The sequence below is a fragment of the Hippoglossus stenolepis genome, chromosome 16, assembly GCF_022539355.2.
Source record: "Hippoglossus stenolepis isolate QCI-W04-F060 chromosome 16, HSTE1.2, whole genome shotgun sequence".
Taxonomy (NCBI): Eukaryota; Metazoa; Chordata; class Actinopteri; order Pleuronectiformes; family Pleuronectidae; genus Hippoglossus; species Hippoglossus stenolepis.
Genome location: NC_061498.1, coordinates 22,847,698 through 22,867,445, shown reverse-complemented (window position 1 = coordinate 22,867,445; position 19,748 = coordinate 22,847,698). Strand labels below are relative to the sequence as shown.

The 19,748-nt window shown below is 41.6% G+C and overlaps 2 protein-coding genes across 3 annotated transcripts in view; one reads left to right on the top strand and one right to left on the bottom strand.

The window, feature by feature from the left end:
* LOC118123436 (methyltransferase-like protein 22) overlaps positions 1–19,748 on the bottom strand; it is a 640,601-nt gene that overhangs the window by 395,689 nt on the left and 225,164 nt on the right. The gene's annotated exons all lie outside the window — the stretch shown is intronic.
* On the top strand, positions 1,536–19,469 carry prrg2 (proline rich Gla (G-carboxyglutamic acid) 2). Its single transcript, XM_035180259.1, has 7 exons — positions 1,536–1,668; positions 1,751–1,847; positions 3,058–3,230; positions 3,606–3,639; positions 3,879–4,011; positions 15,394–15,537; positions 17,612–19,469. Exons 2-7 carry the CDS (start codon positions 1,763–1,765, stop codon positions 17,652–17,654), a joined length of 612 nt encoding a protein of 203 aa, XP_035036150.1. The 5' UTR covers positions 1,536–1,668; positions 1,751–1,762; the 3' UTR covers positions 17,655–19,469.

Below are 19,748 nucleotides of genomic sequence, written 5' to 3'. Positions count from 1 at the left end.
CAGACCAACTGTTATCACATAACCGAGGTTACTTGAAAATTTTAAATAATGACAACTTGGCCTTCTACATTCACTAATGAAGGTAAGGTGAAATTGAAAGTTTTGACGTTGAGAGTTTGTATAAGAGGTCCTTCATAATAGGCTGGAATACAAATACAGGAGGGTTTCTTTGTGTGGCTGCCACTATTTTGGACTACATTGTAAACTCTTGAAGCAGGTTTTTCTCTGCTCTTTATTTGCAAGAAAAGAATAACTCATGATTATGTACACCAAAAAAAAAAATTATCAGTAGGGTTTTTTTCCATTTGTAATGTGTTTGACAGTTTGGTTTTACTTCTTTTCCCCTTTAATATGAATCCACCTTGATATCTAACTTTCAACCTGCAATTCAGTTAATCAGTTTTAAATATGTACATTTATATGTAATTAAACAACAGTGACATTTTTTAATGACTTTTCAAACTTTTGGAGCTGATCCCTAAATCTGGTAACTTTGTTGTATCAGAACATGGTCCATGAACAAGATTCCTCTCCAACATCCAGTTCCCTAATGCATTGGAGTTGTAGGTGATAGTTTGGTCATATGATCATTGGGTACCAGTTCCAACTCTACACTAGGGTAGATGTATTTTACTGTTAAGTAGTTACAGTTTAGTATTAGGTATTATTGTTAAGTAATAACAGGAAATGATACATAGTGTGGGCCAGCGCATAATATGCCTGTGTGAAACAAATGATAAATGGTAAATGGCCCTTTATTTATATAGGGCTTTTCTAGTCATGATGACCACTCAAAGCGCTGTACAGTACAGTGCTTTCACACAGTGCATCTATGTTCAGCACTTTGTCTATTACATCACTGACACCCTACTGGCACAGCAGTCAGGGGCAATTTGGGTTCAGTATCTTGCTCAAGGATACTTTGGCACACAGTAACTGTGACTTGGTGACTGGGATCAAACCATCGATCCACTCCATCTTCTGATCCCCTAATATTTTGATATTTTATATCAGTGACTCAAATTGTAGAACTCATTTAATTGACTGATTTACAATTTAAAACTAAACGCATTTGTAAGGCAGTGAACCTAGGAGTCTTTGGAGCTGTTGCAGATTGCTCACTTTGCCTGGTTGGGAAACCAGCTTTGGATTTTATCAAAAAGTTTGCATCGCAAGTCAAAATGTTTTTTATTAGTTATTACTTATTGTCTTTAAGTAAAGTAGTGGCAACTTCACAGACATGTCATTAAAATACACAAACAAATTAGTGAAATAGGCAACACAAGAACCTTGACATATTCTGTCTATTATTTCTATTTAATTTGAGGTAAATTACAACCTGTGTCAGTTTTAGCAATGTGGGTCTAACACACACACACACACACACACACACACACGCACAAACGCACACGCACACACGCACACACGCACACACACAGGTGTGGATAAGGCAAGCATGCACTCAAAGCCAGTGAGTAAATAGACAGGTTTGTGGAGGTTCCTCCCACCAGCTGGTATGCTGTTCAACAGGTTTGGGAAAGCAGACAGTTTCAACACAGACCTTAGTGTGAAGTCACAGTGGTGCCTACATGTTACTGAAAATATAGCAGAACCAGCAATATTGTTCTCCCAGAAACCCGGACAGACAGAGTAAACTGCAGTGGACAGGTAAGTGTTAGAGGCTTATCCTTCAGACTACAAGTGTTGGAATCCAATCCACAGTGGCTGTTTCTTGTTGTTTTCCATGTAGTTGTTTGCTACAATGGCAGCCATACCAGAGATGTGGATCCCGGCATTGTCCCTACTGCAGCTGGCCCACTGTGCTGTCACCTCCAGGCATGCTCAAGGTAGACAACACATCTGCTCTCAGAGCTGCTCAGCTTGTAGAAAGGCACTCTGAACTTACTGACACATTTATGTAGCTTGTGAGTCTCTTAATTATTTATCATGGAATCAGAAAGATACCTCACTTTTATGAGATATAATTTCAGGACATAAGAAAGGGAATGTAATCGGCAGATACTCTGATGAAGCTCTTTGTGTTTATGATCATGGACATTTAGCCTGAGTTAGCACTTCCAGAGGCACTTTAGGCCGTTGCACTTCAAGAGGTTAATACCTCAAAAGCAGAAGTAACATATAATTCATCCATCTGTTTTTATTTGTATTTAGTCTTCTTACATTGAGGATGAGAAGAAGAAAAAATATGTCTCGCTCTCAGTATAACAATAGAGGTCTAGGTTAATTTAGCTTATCTTTCAAAAATTCATTTTAATTTTGAAACTATTTTAGTATTTCATATTATTTTCACATCACTCCTTTAAGTCACATACCTTTTTTCTCTCTAATTTGAATTAATGTGGTCATTTAAAAAATAACACCTTCATTCCACTTCTTTCTCTATTTTATTAGTCCCATAAACCTCGAGATGTTCACCCTCTGGATGATATGTCATCAGTGTTATTCTCTTAATATGCTCAATCAGTCTAACTCTAAATCTGCAGTAAAATGAGTTCCTCTCCGTCCAGCAGCTAGTCTGGCAAACCCACTAACAAAGCCAGGCAAAGCAAGAGCAGAGACATTTCCTAAATATGTTGGAATCTGTTGACCAATCACAACAGTGGGGGCCAGCTGGTCAGCAGACCAGACCGGGTGTAATCAGTAACGGGGAGTAGTATGAGAAAGTGATGCGTATTTGAGCATATTGCGGATGTGGGCCAGTGAATAATGTGGGCAGGCTGATGCTTCCTAGGAGCATTACTGGCTACGGGTCTGTTCCCACTGGAGACATGTTTTTTTGTCTCCAGTGGGAACAGTGCATTTGTGGGGGAATACTTTTAGTTTAGGATAATTTTTGGGGATGTTGTTAGCATTAATACACTAAAGCTGAAGTCAATCCACTTTAACCTCAGCAATTGTCTCATCTGAAAACTTACGATATGTGTCTCAAAAATAATATTCCTTAAGGGCATTTTAGTATAGGCTTAGGGGGCATGGGGGTTGTATTGCTTTCAGTTAGTATGTACTCTGTAAGTGTATGAGGCTTGTGTCTTTCAGGAGAGCCTGTGTTGTTGGATGAGCAGTCAGCAACCTCCTACTTGTCGCGCACACTGCTTTATAACAGCTGGGACTTTGAGCTGTTGGTGTCTGGCGACTTGGAGAGGGAGTGTCAGGAGGAGATGTGCAGCCGTGAGGAGGCCAGAGAGGTGTTTGAGGACGACGCTCTAACGGTAATGCTGCTGGTTGTCACTGACTCCCTTCTCCATACCAATTGAAACTAGACAGCTTTTTTCAAAGTTGCCCAGCTGAAGACTCAGCTTACAGTTTAGGGTGGTGAACATTGCCTGAACATTTGTGTGACAACTGTGTGAACAGTACCAAGAATATTTTAAAGGGAATCAGAAATAATTGTAAGCTTTCAATTGAATTTACTTCTAATTTAATGAATAAATTTAATGAAGCATCTTTGAATGGTTTTCAATTATCACTGCAATCTGAGTAGAGAGAACTGTTTATGCATGTAACTGATTAATAACTCCTAATGTGTCTTTTCTTCAGTTCTATTGAAACTATATCATTCAATTTTCTTTTGCATCCATTTTTAGGAAGAATTTTGGACCAAATATGTCAACAGTCAAGGTAATGCTTTAAAGGATTAATACTATCCATGACCATTATTATTATTATTATTGCATTGCTTATATTAGACTTATTTGAACTGCTTGGTTATACTGTCCACTGATGAATTACTGAGGGAAGTTGGCATACTACCTACCAAAGAGTGTATCTGAAAACAGTTTAAGAGCAAGAGTTTACAACACTAAACAACAGTTTAAAAAAAACAATGTTTTGATGGTAACTATGTTTGTTTTTTTAAGCGTATGCACCCAGATTGGATGTGTCGGGGCTGGTGGCAGGTATCCTGGCTGTCCTAGTGTCTGCTGTTATTGCCACTGTCCTGGGAATCTACTTCTACAAAGCTAAAAAGAAGGATGGGCAGACGTCAGCCCAGTAAGTTTACCCAGATGTGTAACATTTGAAAACAAATTGCAAATTAAAATCAGATTTATGATACTCATAGTCCCTTAAGGATTAGAATAGGCTTTTGAGAGCCGATGAAAAATTGTAGTCCAAAGGTTATACAGAGTAGTGCGCCAGTGAACCCTCAGCAGAGCCACATTAATCACATTGAGAAGAGACCGATGGGAAAATGCGGTTCAGCTTTGTTTTTGAGTAGTGCAGTCTATGCATCACTTTGTACTGGATTAATCTGTAGGGTGAATTTATAGAACAACAATGAATCCAAGTCATTGCCACTTCCCAGAGCTCAGCTGATATATCCGAGTTCAAGTCCCTAGCCCAGGCCTCCCTAATGAGGTCAGAAGAAACCTGACCAGCCAGACATTCTACAAATGTTGATATTAGGTGCTTGGAGCCCGGAGGGAGCAAGAAATTTCCATGGAGAGAGTTAGTGGTGGTGGGGGACTTAAAGTCTTGGCACTCTCACTAAACGTAATGCCTAGCTTGAAAATATCTAAAAAGAAATGTGAGTTGGGAAGATTAAAATTCGTACTCAGTTGACTAAATAAAGCGAATTGGCTATCAATATACAAATATAGGAAAGTTCTGATGTCCCTCTCTCTCCAAAGTGCAAAGAGCTAGGCTTGAATCTGTGATTTTGGAAAATTGGTGTGTGTATAGAGACACTAGGGGCCCAGCGAGCCACCTTTATCTGATTTAATGTTCTCAAGAATTCATTAGGGTAAAGTTCAATCGGATTGACTTGTCTATGAGGGCAGAGCTGGAAAACAAAAGTGCAGGAAGTGAGGAATTTTGAACAGCAGAGGCCTCAAGTTGTAGCCACAAAGGGTCCCTCTCCGCCTCTGCACCTCTGCAATTCCAGTAGGTAAGAGCCCTGGAGTTAGCTGCCCAATAGTAGTGTTTTAGAATTGGCAAACCAAGACCACCCTTTTTAGTGGGCTTATGTAGGTGAGACTTGGATATCCTGTGTGATTTGTAACCCCATATGTATGGAATGCCGTTTGAGTCAAAATTAAATAAATAAATAGATAAATAAATAAAGCAAATGATATGAAATAAACACTGAAATAAAACAATATGGCAATGAATATAGCATAATAAAAATATATAACTGAATCCATTTACTTAAATAAATAAATAAATTCAATTACTTAATTCAAAATAATGTTTTTCAAAAGACATTTATTTATTTCACGGTACTTTTATTTCACAATGCCACATTTATTTATTTCATGGGACTTTTATTTCATAATGCCTAGGGTTGCAAAATTCCGGGAATATTCAAAGTTGGAAACTTTCCATGGGAATTAACGGGAATATACGGGAATTAATGGGAATAAACTGGAAACTTTGGGGTAATTTATACTAACTGTATTTACCTTGTCATATACAGACATAAATATAAACATTTTGTTTTGTCATAAGCAGACATGCATGCAAACATTTCGAATACAAATTTAAAAAATGACATTTTTGACTTAATCCATTTGTGAGTAGAACTCTACCGTCTCTATGTGGATCTCAGGATAGAACCCGGTCAGTGAAAACTTGCAGGAACGATGGACTTAAATAAGAAAATCTGACCTCAGCAGTTTCCTCTATGTGACAGTATGTTGGAGATGAGTATTGGTGGTTTCTGAATATATTTTTACTTTAGAGGAAATGGATGTAAAGTGCAAAGGGGAAGTAGTTTTACACATAAACGTCAGTTAATGGGAAGTAGTTCACAGGTGTTAAATGTCTCCTGTGGCTCAGCGGAGGAGAAAGCGATACTGATGACGTCATCGACCATGATCAACCATGATCTTGGTTGTTTTAACCAAGATCATGCTGCAAGATCTATAATTGCTAACGTTAGCCACTTGCCAGCAAGACAATTTTGTTCCTGTGGACTATAAATACAGTCACCTGTTTACGTTGTCAATCAATAATGGATACTGCGTGCTTTCTCGGACAAGAGGACTTCGGACTTTCATTTGACGCATTTGATCATGTCGGGTTGAGAGAAAAATAAAACAATCCATTAATTCTGTCAATTTGGTTTACAATAGCTAGCTACATCCTTTTCAAAGAAACACAGCGTGTGCTGCATTCCATACATTTTTAAAATAGAGTTTTGAATGACGTTTTTATTGCTCAGCCTTTAATTTGCGGTAATTACTTTTATTTTTGATAAGTAGCCCAACTCGCGCTTTTTTGATGGACCGCAACAGCCGCGAGTAATCGAGGTGATGGTGTACTTTTGTGTGGACATACATACATCCTACTCTCACTGCTGTAAAAACTTAGCCTACTGTATACAACTAAACTTGGTATTAAAATGAACATGGCTTCAGTGTAACAAGTAATCAATATGCTAGGTAATGACAAAGACGTACAAAAACAACAGAAAGTCATAGGTTTACGTTTCTGGCAGACAATGTTCCCAACTAGCTGCATCCAGGTTCCAGCTGAGCTAGGCTTGCCTAGTCTTGTTTTCAACTACATTTAAGTTACCTGTTATAAGCTAACATTTGCAAAAAAAGTGTAAAAATTTCAAAGATTCCCGAGCTTAACTTCCCATGGAAAGTTTCCGGCATTTTCCGCCCTTTTGCAACCCTAATAATGCCACATTTATTTCACTGCTCTATTTATTTCCATCCTAATATGCAAATGCAGGGGGTATGGTTATCTTCAGACCAAAGCAACTGCACCAGAACAGCACTGGGTCAAGACTGAATGGGAGGGAGAATAACACCTGAACGTGGCAGTAATGCAATAAAACTTCAGGCGGGTGCAAGGAGCAATGTCTGACTCAGAGAAGAGCATCTCAGAATTAGAGAGAGAGGCTTCAATCCGCCTAGAATGGATGGCGACGCGGCAGCCACCCCCTACAGCTGCCAGAGTGGGCACCCCCCAATTCCTCTGAATTGTGCTGGGTGACACACCAAACAGATTAGCGATTTTTCATTTTGATAGGCCCGACAACACAAAGGTAGCGAGCATATCGCCTGGAATATCTAGAGCCGGGCGTCCCGCACCTGTGCTAGAGGTTACTTCCTGGACATCTTGCACACGAACATGATGCTCGATTAGTCTCAAACAATTTAAGACTTTGTCATCCATGTCTCTGTTCTGTAGAGCAATTATCTGCCCAAGTACTTCTACAAAGGCCCAATCCCATTTCACCTTTTCGAGATGACTACTGATGATGTAACGGCTTCTTGAAGGGCTGTCCCAATTCGTAGGGGAAGATTTCAACCACTGCCCCTTGTGACTCCGTTTCAAGGGGCAAGATAACCCTCAAACAGGGGGTTGGGGTAGGGCCAAGGGGTTAAATGGGATTGGGCCTAAATCTTCAGTGCGTGCCAAATGATGTCCCCTGACAAGCCATGTTGATCAATTTGAACAGATAAGGCCAGCATGCTGTCTCTGACACCATTAATCCATCTCTATCTACACTAAAGCTTGTTTTTCTCGCATGACCTTCTGATCTCACGAATCCAGGCGCCCCACAAGGTATCTGCCTATGATCTGGTGCAGTTGCTCTGGTCTGAAGATAACCAGGCCCCCTGTATTTGCATATTAGAAATGGAAATAAATAGAGCAGTGAAATAAATGTGGCATTATGAAATAAAAGTCCCATGAAATAAATAAATGTGGCATTATGAAATAACAGTCCGAGGAAATAAATAAATGTGGCATTATGAAATAACATCATTTTGAAATCAGTAAATTGTATTTATTTATTTATTTAAGTAAATGGATCAGTTATATATTCATATTATGCTATATTTATATATCTATTGCCATATATTTTTATTTCCATTTTTTATGTTATGACCCTAGCTCGTGGGGGGTAAGGGAAGTACATATACCAGGTTCGAATTGGCAGTTTAAATTAAAGTCATTTATTTGCAGAGCTTTTAGATGAAAGTTCAATCAAATTAAATTACATAAGTCTCTAACCTAGAGTCCATGATGTTACAAAAAAAAAACATACAAAAATAAACTCCTCAGCTAATAAAATTTAAATCTGTTAACAACACACAAAATAACCAACACCCCGAAACTCACTTGAGGCTATACAAAACACTGTAAGTGGTGCACTCAAACAATTTCTAACATCCAAATCCTACACTAACAAACTCCAGGACTAGTCAAAAATGACATCTCACAAAGGATCTAAGGCGTGCTGCTAATCAACTGCCATGATTGAAGATTCAGCGGGAGGTTATGTAGGGCAGATGCTCTCCGGTGATTGGTAGGGCGGTCTGGGAATCCGCCAATCGGGCGGAAAGGGAAGGGACGACGGCAAGTGCTGCTGAGTGAGGGCAGGCCATGCTTACACCCGTGGGAGCCAATCCTGCACTGGGGGCCACACAGCCTACTTAACATAAACACACAGCAATACATATCCCAAGGCAGACGTAACAGTTTATTTCATAGCCATATATCTATTTATTTATCTATTTATTTATTTACCTATTTATTTATTTTATTAATGTTGACTCAGCATTTTAGAACGGCATTCCATACATATGAAGGAGACAATGATAGAATCGAGCTTCTTAAAAAAGTATTTATTTAAATATATGGGTAGAAAAAGATATAGAAACCTAGGTGGGCTTACCATTTGACTGCATTTACCTGTCCTATCATGGATATTCTCCAGGACTCAATATACTCTTCGAGATTTTCTATTGATTCTGTAAAGTTACATTTAAAAAGATGCATTTGATCTGTCATGAGCTTAAAGGGGACATTGTATGCCCATTTTACCACAAGTTGATATGGTTCCTTGGGGTCTTAATGAAATGTCTGTAACATACTTTGGTCAAAATACCACCAGGATCATTTAAAACAGCACCCTTTTTACCCTGTATAAAACAGCCCTCCACAGAGTGACCTGTTTTGAGTGCCTGTTCCTTTAAATGCTAATGAGCCAGCTCCCCCCTCCCCCCTCTCCCCCCATGATTTTAAATGATATAAATTACATATTTTATATGATATAAATTATCAAATATGCATCCCATACTTTGTATTCCCCTTCTGTTGTCCTGGAGTTTAAATTTTCCCAATCACATAATTAAATGTCCCCCTCTGCCCATCCACTACAAGCACACAATAGACAGAGAGAGAAAGAGAGGGGTGGGGGGGGCTATGAAGACCATCATTTACCCCCGAACCCCGACATTCAACGGGTACAACAACAAGCGGAGAAAGCAGAATCGCGGGCTGACCAGCGCGGAGAAATGCGCGTCCCGTGTGAACAGCCAGGCGGCTGCGCGCTTGAGAACGGCGCTGCGCTGCCTTGCAGCCTCGCTGCGTCCGGTGTAAACCCGGCATAACGAGTGTGGGGGCTCTGTGTGTTTGTGCCAGTGTTACAGTAGTGCTGAACACTGCGGAAGTCTTCCACACTGCTGGCTGTGTGGCGCTGACACAAATTCCAGCTCACGCATGGTAGAGCGAGCGGTCGCGCCCGAGCAACTGCTGCAGCCTCCCAGTCCCAACGATCCAGACAAATGCCACATGTGAGTGAATCGCGGGCTGACCAGCGGAGAAATGCTCGTCCCGTGTGAACAGCCAGGCGGCTGCGCGCTTGAAAACGGCGCTGAGCTGCCTCGCAGCCTCGCAGCCTCGCTGCGTCCGGTGTAAACCCGGCGTAACGAGTGTGGGGGGGCGGGGGGCGGGTGAGGTGGGGGGTGGGCCAAGGCCATGTAGGGAGACAGTGTATTGTGACGACACAATACACAGGAAGCTCATTCCAGTCACTCAAGCATGACGTTTCTGACTTAGAGGAACCATAACAAAACGCGCAAGTGTTTTTTTTCCAGAGTTTTTGGGTTGGTAGACATGCCAGATACCCACATTAACCTGTAGAAGCACTAACAAAGTGGAATTTGCATGCTATGTCCCCTTTAAAGGTCCAGTGTGTAAGATTTATGCGATAGAGATCTATTTGCAGAAATTGAATAGAAATTGAGTTGAATGTTTTCACTTGTGTGTTTCATCTAAATTGAACAAATTGTTGTTTTCTTTACTCTAGAATGGGCCCTTTATATTTAAATACTTCATATTTAAATGGGGAGCGGGTCCTCTCTACGGAGGCAGCCATGTTTTTACAGTAGCCCAGAATGGACAAGCTAAACACCTTGAGTATTTATGACAACTGAAGGCTACCACAGGTTCTCCTTCATGTCTGGAAGGGGAGGGTGAGGTGAAGGGTATTCAGCTGCAACATGCAACTTTACCACTAGATGTCACAAAATCGTACACATTGAACCATTAAGGCCAAGATACGTGAAACTATCTTTTCCTAGTTTAACCAGAAATACTCCCGAAGGAGTTTATATATTCTAGAAGAATGGGAATGGAGGCTGCTGGGTCGCCTAGACAGACGACAAGGTCATCAGCATACAGGGTCACACGGGTCTGAATACCTCCCAGTTTAATACCTTTAATGTCTCGATGCCCTCTAATTCCCATCCCCAGGGGCTCCAGTGAAATGTTAAATAGCAAGGGGGACGATAGGTCCCCGTGGCGAACGCAAAATTGCAAAGGGAATGGCTTGCATTTGTCCCCATTTGTGAGGATGAAGGATGAAGGATCATTATATAATATTTTGACCCATTCTATAAATGTCTCCCCAAATCCAAACTTCCTGAGAGTCTCAATTAGATAGGGCAACTCTATGATGTTAAACACCTTGTGCGCATCTAAAGACAGTATAGCATGGTGTGGCAATTCACCTTGCCACGGGGTTCTCCCACAAACAGCCAGAGACACACGGGTTGCTTTTACGCATCTTTATTAAACTACCAACATAAACTTCAATCAAACTCAGACTGGCTTTCCAGCTCAGTCAGGGCGCCTCTCCAGTCTCTCCAGTCTCTGAGTTCCTCCTGGGTTCGTCCTGAGGCAGCGCAGACGCTGCCTTTTAAGCATGAGGACCAATCAGCTAACAGCTCTCACCTGCGCTGATTGATCCTCTATAGCAGGTGAGGGTGCTCTCCCAGCCCCCTCACCTCCACACATGGTTATCATCTTTGTCATGAACAGCATACATAACATTTAGGATTTTGCGCTGAGGGAGGCTTGGATCCTCCTGTTTTTATAAGGGTCGCAAATCATTCTCAACAATGATGTATGAGAGAATTTTCAAAAGCCTTGTAAAACTCTGGCCCAAAGCTATTAGGTCCCACCGTCTTTCCGGTAGGAAATGCTTTAATTGCTTCTTGTACCTCAGACGACGGGAAATACAAGTCCAAATTTTCCCTAAAAGCAACATACAATTGTGGTATTTGAACTGAATCACAGAAACAATCAAAGTCTTCCTGTGTAGCTGTCGATTTGGATGTGTAAATTTCTGAATAGAACTCATGAAATTGATTTTTGAAATTTCTCAAGTCTGTAAGCATCAGGCCAGATTTGGATTTTATTTTGTGGGTGGCTCATTTCGCTTGTTCTCCATTTATCTGGCTCGCATATAAGATAAGAAGTTCTTTATTAGTCCCGCAATGGGGAAATTTGCAATGTTACAGCGGCAGAAGACCTCACATAAGTAGCATGCAGTACTTGGGTGAAGGAATATAAAGAAATATAAATATACAACAATATACAGAAAAAATATAAATATTATTAAACCGGTATATGCAGTGTAAAGAAATATATTGTGTGTCAGAATATGTACAGTAAATTGATTGCACATACGGCTTATATTGCACAGAATTTTTTACAAATGAATATAGTACAGTGAATATTGCACAGTTGAGAAGTGTTAAAGTGACAGTCCATAGTGGTGGTGCATGTAGTTTTACTTGGAGCAGAGCTGGTTGTAAAGTCTTACTGCTGCAAGAAGGAACGACCTGCAATACCTCTCCTTCAGACACTTAGGGTGGATCAGTCTGTTGCTGAAGGAGCTGCCCAGTGCTGTGATGGTGTCCTGCAGGGGGTGGGACTGGTTGTCCATGAGAGAAGGCAGCTTCGCCATCATCCTCCTCTGTCCCACCACCTCCACTGGGTCAAGCGGGTATCCCAGGACCGAGCTGGCCCTCCTAATAAGTCGGTCCAGTCTCTTCCTGTCAGCAGTTGAAATGCTGCTGCCCCATCAAGCTATTCCAAAGAAGATGGCGGATGCCACCACAGAGTCATAAAAAGTCTTCAGGAGCGCCCCCTGCACTCCGAAAGACCTCAGTCTCCTGAGCAGATACAGTCTGCTCTGGCCCTTCTTAAAGAGTGCACTGACATGGGTTTATAATCAGGCCATGCTGACTGAGTCGCTCAAAGATTGTCAATAGGTGAGACGTGTGTTCTGTCTTAGAAGTACTAGCCAACAGTATATCATCCAGATAAACAAATAAAAAAGGCAGGTCCCTCAGTACTGTATCCATCAGTCGTTTTTTTAAGGCCGAATGGCATCCGAAGGAATTTGAAAAGGCCAAATGCTGTGATAACCGCTGTCTTGGTACGTCCAGTGGGTGCACAGGCACCTGGTGATTGCCACGGACTAGGTCCAACTTGGAAAATATGACTTTACCAGCTAAGCGGGCAGAAAAGTCCTGGATGTGTGGGACTGGATAACGATAGGGTGTCATTGAGCCGGCGGTAATCGCCGCCTGTGCTCCATCCGCCGCCTTGCTTTGCCACAATATACAGCGGTGAAGACCATGGACTGCTGGAAGGACGAATAATTCCAAGGCTCTCCATGTTCTCAAACTCAGCCTTAGCAACAACTAGCTTTACTGGGTCTAGGCACCGGCTCCGAGCGTGAACTGGTGGGCCAGCAGTAGACATATGATGTTCCACCCCATGTTTGGTGGTGTTTGTAGTTGAACCGAATCAAGTCACAATGCTGGACAGTCCCACAAAGTCCGATACAGGCATAGTGAGCAGGCATATGAACAAAAAGTCACTGCATCAATCAGGCGGTGGCTCTTGATATCCACTAACCACCCATAAGCAAACAGGAAATCTGCATGTAGCAGGGGAACAGTAACTTTTGCTGTCATAAAGTCCCAGCTGAAACGTTGGTGCCCAAAACACAGCTCCACGTACCTTATTCCGTAAGTGCGGATGGGGCTGCCGTTGGCAGCTTGCAGCGGGGGCCGTGTCTCAGTCAGCATGTCCACCCGTGATGCAGGCAAAATGCTCTTCTGCGCTCCCGTGTCCCACAGAAAGCGCCGCCCATATATTGTATCTTGAATAAACAGCAGCCTGCATGTCCGGCCCGGCGCGCATGGCAGTTAGTGGGCGCCGGCCGAGCGCTTTCCCGTCCCGTTGAAACTGTATGGGGAGCGACACCTTTTAGCTTTGGAACCAAATCGTGCATGGTAAAAACACAGGTGGGAGCTTTGTTGCCGTTTAACCGCTGCGGCACTGACAACGGCCGTCTCCCCCTGCCGCCATGGACAGTCACAGGGTCCCACATATGAACAGACAATACAACAAGTTCCCTCAAATTCTGAGAGGGTGTTTTGTTTTTTTGCCTCCACCTTTGAATTGGATCTTTTTTAATTTCAGGCTCTATTCTTTCTATCATACTCACTCTCACACATTGTGTTATCCACTGCAGCAGCAGAGTATCAGTGTATTTTCTTTATTAGTGACATCACTGCTGTCCCATAAAATCGCTGTTCACCTCCACCTCACTAACAAACCCCTTGATGTCAGTTTCAGAAAGTTTTGCTTCCTCTTCTCATCGCTTGATGCCGTGACTCTGTCATGACTCACGGTGGAAACCCATTGGTCAGCAGGATAATTTAATATTCATGAGGTGCTTTGCATTGACCATTTATGGTTGAAAGTGGGCGTGTGGAGGGCGGACTTCAGTGTTTCCCCTAGGTTTACAGCTTGGGGGGCGGGGCGGCGAACACGGACACAAAAACTTAAAGGAATCATGATGTTCATGTGTTTCTTTTAATGACAGCAGTCAATATAACATCTGAACAATTTTTGAACTGTACATTGAACTAAACATGAACGGAATTATCCACAAAGTGTGCAGCTTTTGTCACTGCAGTGTATTTTTCTGGGCTTCTGGAAGAACATTTATAAGGGTTCAGGCTGAAGTTGCGAGGCGAGGCGTGGTGCGTTCATGTCATCGGGTTAGAAAATGTGCGAACACGGATCCGCTGGCGGGTTCGTGTGGAGGGAAGGCAGATCCGACAACATTTCTTTCCAGATTCAGGCAATCCAGGTTACGTGTGGACGGGCCCTTACTTACTTACAAGATCAGTCTTGTACAGCCAGGGGGAGTATTTCCCCTCTGACAGCCAAGCTGGGTCAAAACCTGTCATCCGGTGGTGACTGGACTGATGCTTGTCTGGGGCAGGGTGTGCAACACTTGGGCTCTTTTCTGTACTTGGACCCGGAGCAGGAGAGCTACTCCGGCTGCTACTCGCAGGAGAGTGAGTGTTGCCGTCTTCACCACCCTGGGAGCGTTTAAAAAACGCGGATATTTTTATCTGCTTTTCAGGTAGTTGATGCGACATGTTTTCCGATGGATGCTCTCTGTCCGCTGGTGGGAGTGTGCTCACCTGTGTGTGCGCGCACGTGTCAGTGTGTGTGTGTGTGCGCATCGGGATGGAACTCCGCCGTGCGCGATACAGAGAGCAGAGGAGAAATCTAAACGCGCGACCATTACCCCCCTAATATAATGGTCGGGGAAACACTGGATTTGGAGGCAGATCCACGTACGAATGTTTCCAGGTGGACTGTGATTTATAAAGTGAACATCGCGTTCAGGTGTGCGTGCGCACGGTTTTCTAAATCAGAATTTTCTTTTGCGTACGCCATTTCCGGCTTTTGTGCGCACGTACACTTTTAGTATGAATCCCACGCACTGTTTTATAAATGAGACCCCTGATCTTTTCTCCAGCACCACCATCACCACCAAAATATTCAATTGTACACCACACAATCTGGGAAAGCACGTTATCAACACAATCAAACAAATTTGCTATCACATTTACTGACACCATTCATGTTTGCTTTGGACTTGAATCAGACATATTTCTTATGCACAAATACTTTGAACATAGACACATTTTCCATTGTCTTACAAAACTGTTTCTTCTAATCAATGTTGTAAATACTGTTATTTTTCTGATGTTCTCCATTACACGTGGCATCTATTGCACTTCTATATGTCCTGGGAGAGGGATCCCTCACATGTGGCTCTCTCTGAGGTTTCTACTAGTTTTTCCTTACTCTTGTTTATGTTTAAGGGCAGAGGATGTCGCACCTTCTAAAGCCATATAAGACAAATTGTGATTTGTGAATATGGGCTATACAAATAAAATTTGATGATTGATTGAAGGTTTGTTGAATTTTTCTGATTTGGATGCCTGCTGCTTGCTGTTTGTTCAACAGAGCTCCAGTGAGGATGGCAGCAGATGGCCGTCCAGCCCCAGAGATGGTGCCCCTTGCTGGGATCACTGCTCCAGGTCTACCCAGCTACAATGAGGCTCTGAACCGCTGTGGGCAGCATGATGCCCCACCACCACCTTATTCAGGGTAAGTGAGTGTTCCACTAAGGACATGTGCCTTACTGGAATCCAGGCAAATGTTTATAGTATTCCAAGATCCACAGACAAAAAATAATTAAGACAAATATGCATCATTTACAAAATGTGTTTAAAATGTACCTTTTATAACCAATTTCTGACAAAGAAACAACACATTTCATGGCAGGTAGATTTTCCCAAGTCACAGGAAATTATTTCATTTGAAAAGAAGCACCTAAATATTTAACACTTTTCCACACCACAATCGTCTGCACACCATTTTACATAACCAAATCTTACAAACAGGGATACATACACACATTTTACAACAGATGAAATAAATAGCTACATCTCTTCCTCTAAATGAATAAAGAATAAACAAATATACTGCATCTCATCAACACTTAACCAAAATAACATTTTCTTGCTTTTTAAAGTGCTTTTGTTTGTCAGTTACAAAATATCCGTGCGCAAAACAGAAAGACATGGTGCTGGCACTGCTCTGCACATGACATGAACAGTGTGAGCTGCAGCATTTTGGCAGTTATGTGATAATTTTGCTTCAGTGACAGTCGGACGCTTGAGACGTTTAATTTTGTGTGCATTAGTATGTGCATAAATGTCAAAAGAAGAATGAGTGTTTTTGGACTCTTTGTCGTAGTCATGATCTTGGGTAGACACAAGACATGCTTCTGTCCCTTCGCAAACATACATATCTCCAGGAATCTTTGATTGAAAATCTGCCAAAAGAGATATCATGGTGACAGAGAATGAAGAAAAGAAGCCTGAGATGAGTCAGTCGACAGCGAGCAAGAAGGAAAGGACACTGGCTCTCACTACCATCTATGATTGTGTGTAACGCAAGATCACTAAGGAATAGGATGGACAAATTCCAACAACTGTCAAAAGCCTGCTTTGTGAGTCCTGTATAATGCTCCTCACAGATATATGGTTATCACCAGCAATCCCTGACCCTACATACAAAGGCTCAGATCAACTGACTATTAAACACAGCCCTGAAAGTTCCTGAGTTCCTGAACATCCCAAATCCCAGGTAATTTTACAACAAAATCAGACCCAACGATGTTCTCCATTCTGAGTACCAGCTCCTCCCCTCAGCCAGATGTTACAGGGTTCCCCTAAGCAGGCACCGCCAAGGCTGAAATATGTATATGTTATTGTTGATCGCTGTTTTGTATTGCACTATATGTAAATTTTGTTTATGTAGATTAATGCTTGATGGATGAATGCATTTGATTGTGCTTTAATACTGCAGAGACTGTGATGTTCAAGGCAATTTTCCCACTGGGACAATAAAGTCTATCTTTTTTTTTTTTTTTATCTTTATATGACATCATTATAAAAAATGGAAGACGTCAAACCTTTAAGAGTGGTGAATTGAACAAAACAGGCTGACTTCTTCTGAACTTCAGAGTACTGCACGAGGGTCGCGACATTTTTGGTTGATTAGACAAGTTTTTATATTTTTTTAATTTGTAATTTTTTTTTTCAACCAATTTTTTTCCACAAATTTAAATGTCTTTAAATACACATTAACATGAATCCAACAGAGTGTAGCGAACGGATTAATGGAGGCAGAAGACGTTATCTTTCTGTGTATTATTTGAATAGCTTAGTATTGAATGCACAATAACAGGGTAGTTATGTTTATACATGGCACTAGGCCCAGTTTAACTATAAAACACAATGTTATACGATATATATAGTAGGGGGTCCCTGCTCTATCTCTCCATCAGTTGGGGGGTCCTTGGCCTGAAAAACGTTGAAGACCCCTGCATTAAACCATCAGAACCCCAGTTGGAGTCTATTGGTCATTCAGGAAACCAAAACATGAGATGAAGTATTACAGTTATATAAAACACAAGTTATACTTTGTCATTGCTCAGCCAATATTATCTGTTATAAGGTGTGTGATGTATTTTGTGAATCTTGATTCATTTATTTGTTCATTGTCTTCTTTTGAATTCATACTACACTACAGCAGCTAATCTCACATAACATAACTTTTTGAAGCACCTGTGTAAAAGAACGCTCACAAAGATTCTTCCTGTCTTTGACCACAGGGGTGCGCCGTCAGAGCCCGCTGATCCTGGAGACAACGAATAAGAGGGTTGACAGAGCTTCTTCAAATGGCTAGTGGGAAAGATTTGAGTCTACCTTTTGAATGTGTGTGTGTGTGCGTACACATTGTGCTTATGCGTGAAGTTAGGTAACAGTCCCAGAATTAACTCTTCTTAAAAGGTAGAATGAGATGTGGAGAGGGTGAGGAACATGTTTTGCAGTTTCCCCTCACAACTGTATTGCATTTGCAGGGTAGTTTTGAGTTGGGGGGAAAATGGACAATTTATTCATAGAGAATAATGGTTTAATGCAATAAATGAAGTAACAATTACATAAAGCTCCCATTATTTTCTTCACCTTTTGCAACTTGACAGGCCAGTATAGACAAGTGCATGTGTGTACAATTTAAGTCAGGGGAATGTCTGCACGTCATTCACATACTGTAACCTGTGTTTGTTGTTAATCACAGCAGTTTACTTGTATTACAGAAAGACTACAGAAGCTGACCACAATGCTACTACTTTAATGCTACTCTACATTGTGTAGCCGTGCACTGGAATGTGTTTTTGTGTGTGTGTTTGTTACCTCTTTAGGACTTTTTACAGCATAAGCACTTTGTCAGGACCAGTAAACCTTATGGGGAGGATATCGTCCTAATGAGGCAAAACATAATTTCTGAGGTCCTGGTTAGTGGTAAAATGGATAGGATAAGACATTCATTGATCATCTTTAAGGTTGGGGATAAGTTATAGGCTTTCCACAGTCTTTTCTCTCTCTCCCTCCCTTTCTCCCTCTCGCCCTTGTCATCATCAGTCATTGTGTGTGTGTTCTTCTAAATATATACTAGAAACTAGTAGCATAGTTACTGCCACTATGCACATTGTGGCATAGTTTACTTTGTTGTTGCTCTTGTGATAAGCCTAGTGAATACTAAAGAAGACCATTGTCTCTGTGTGAACTGTTGAGTTTTTAACAATTGTGTGAGTGAGGGTATTAAAATAAATTGGTAAGTAAGTCAGAGATGTTCTACTATATTTAAAAATTATAATTAGGAGAAGTGCCCTTTTTCTCAATTGAGCCCCTGCCCCCCAAAATGTCTGTGCATGTCCCTGATGGTACTGGTAACGGACACCCAGCTACCAAGAGGTCTATGGCCTGTAGGTAAACTGTCACACATCATACACAGTCATAATGGAAGGACCCCAACTGTGGAGGTCACATGTAAGGAGAAGAAGAATATTGCACCATTGGCCCATCTGATCATTCTTTCACCAGTTGAACCTAGCTAACTTTAGATTTGTTATTTGAATTCAAATTGACCATTTGAAGGGATGGCTATTAATATATATTATTATTATTATTATTATAACTGGTGCAGCTGTCATTAATGACTTAGACTTACATCTAGTAAGTATCATTATCATTTTGACTATAACAAACAATCAGACAGTGATTCAATTACAGTTAAACAACTGTTCCTATAGTCTCTCCACTCCCCACCCCCAACTGTCTTCACTCCCATCTTTTCCACCCACCCCTCCCCTGTTTTTCTCTGCACATCCACCAAAGTGCTTCCTTGCTTGTAAGGTCTGGTGCTGCTCAGGGGTTCCTCTAACCAAAAGGTCGGCAGTTTGATCCCAGCCTTTACTAGTCCGCATGGGCAAGATACTGAACCACAAATTATTTCCCTTCTTATAGAGAAAGTGCTGCACATAGATGCACTGTATGAATGGGTGAGTGCAAAAGTCCACAGCTGTACTATAAAAGCGCTATGCAAAAATCTACCGTTTACTATCTAAAGTGCCTTGAGATAATATTGTGATTTGGTGCAATGCAAATAAAATTGAATTGAATTTAAAAGGTTTTGGTGACTCTCACAACCCTGGGCTACACAATGCGCATGTGACGGCTGCACTGCGGATTTGTAGTGTGTCTCCAGCGGAGCTGCTACATGAAGTTTCTGTTGACTGACTACTGTATTTCCTCGAATAAAAGCACAGCTATATACGCAACTAATGCCACACTATGGTATGAAGCCATGCATCTTCCCGTCCTCTATAAAACCTTGTTAAAACAATGGAATGGATCAGTCAACAGAAAGAGTGCTTTTACTTTGAAACGGGTACAGGAAGTATGGCA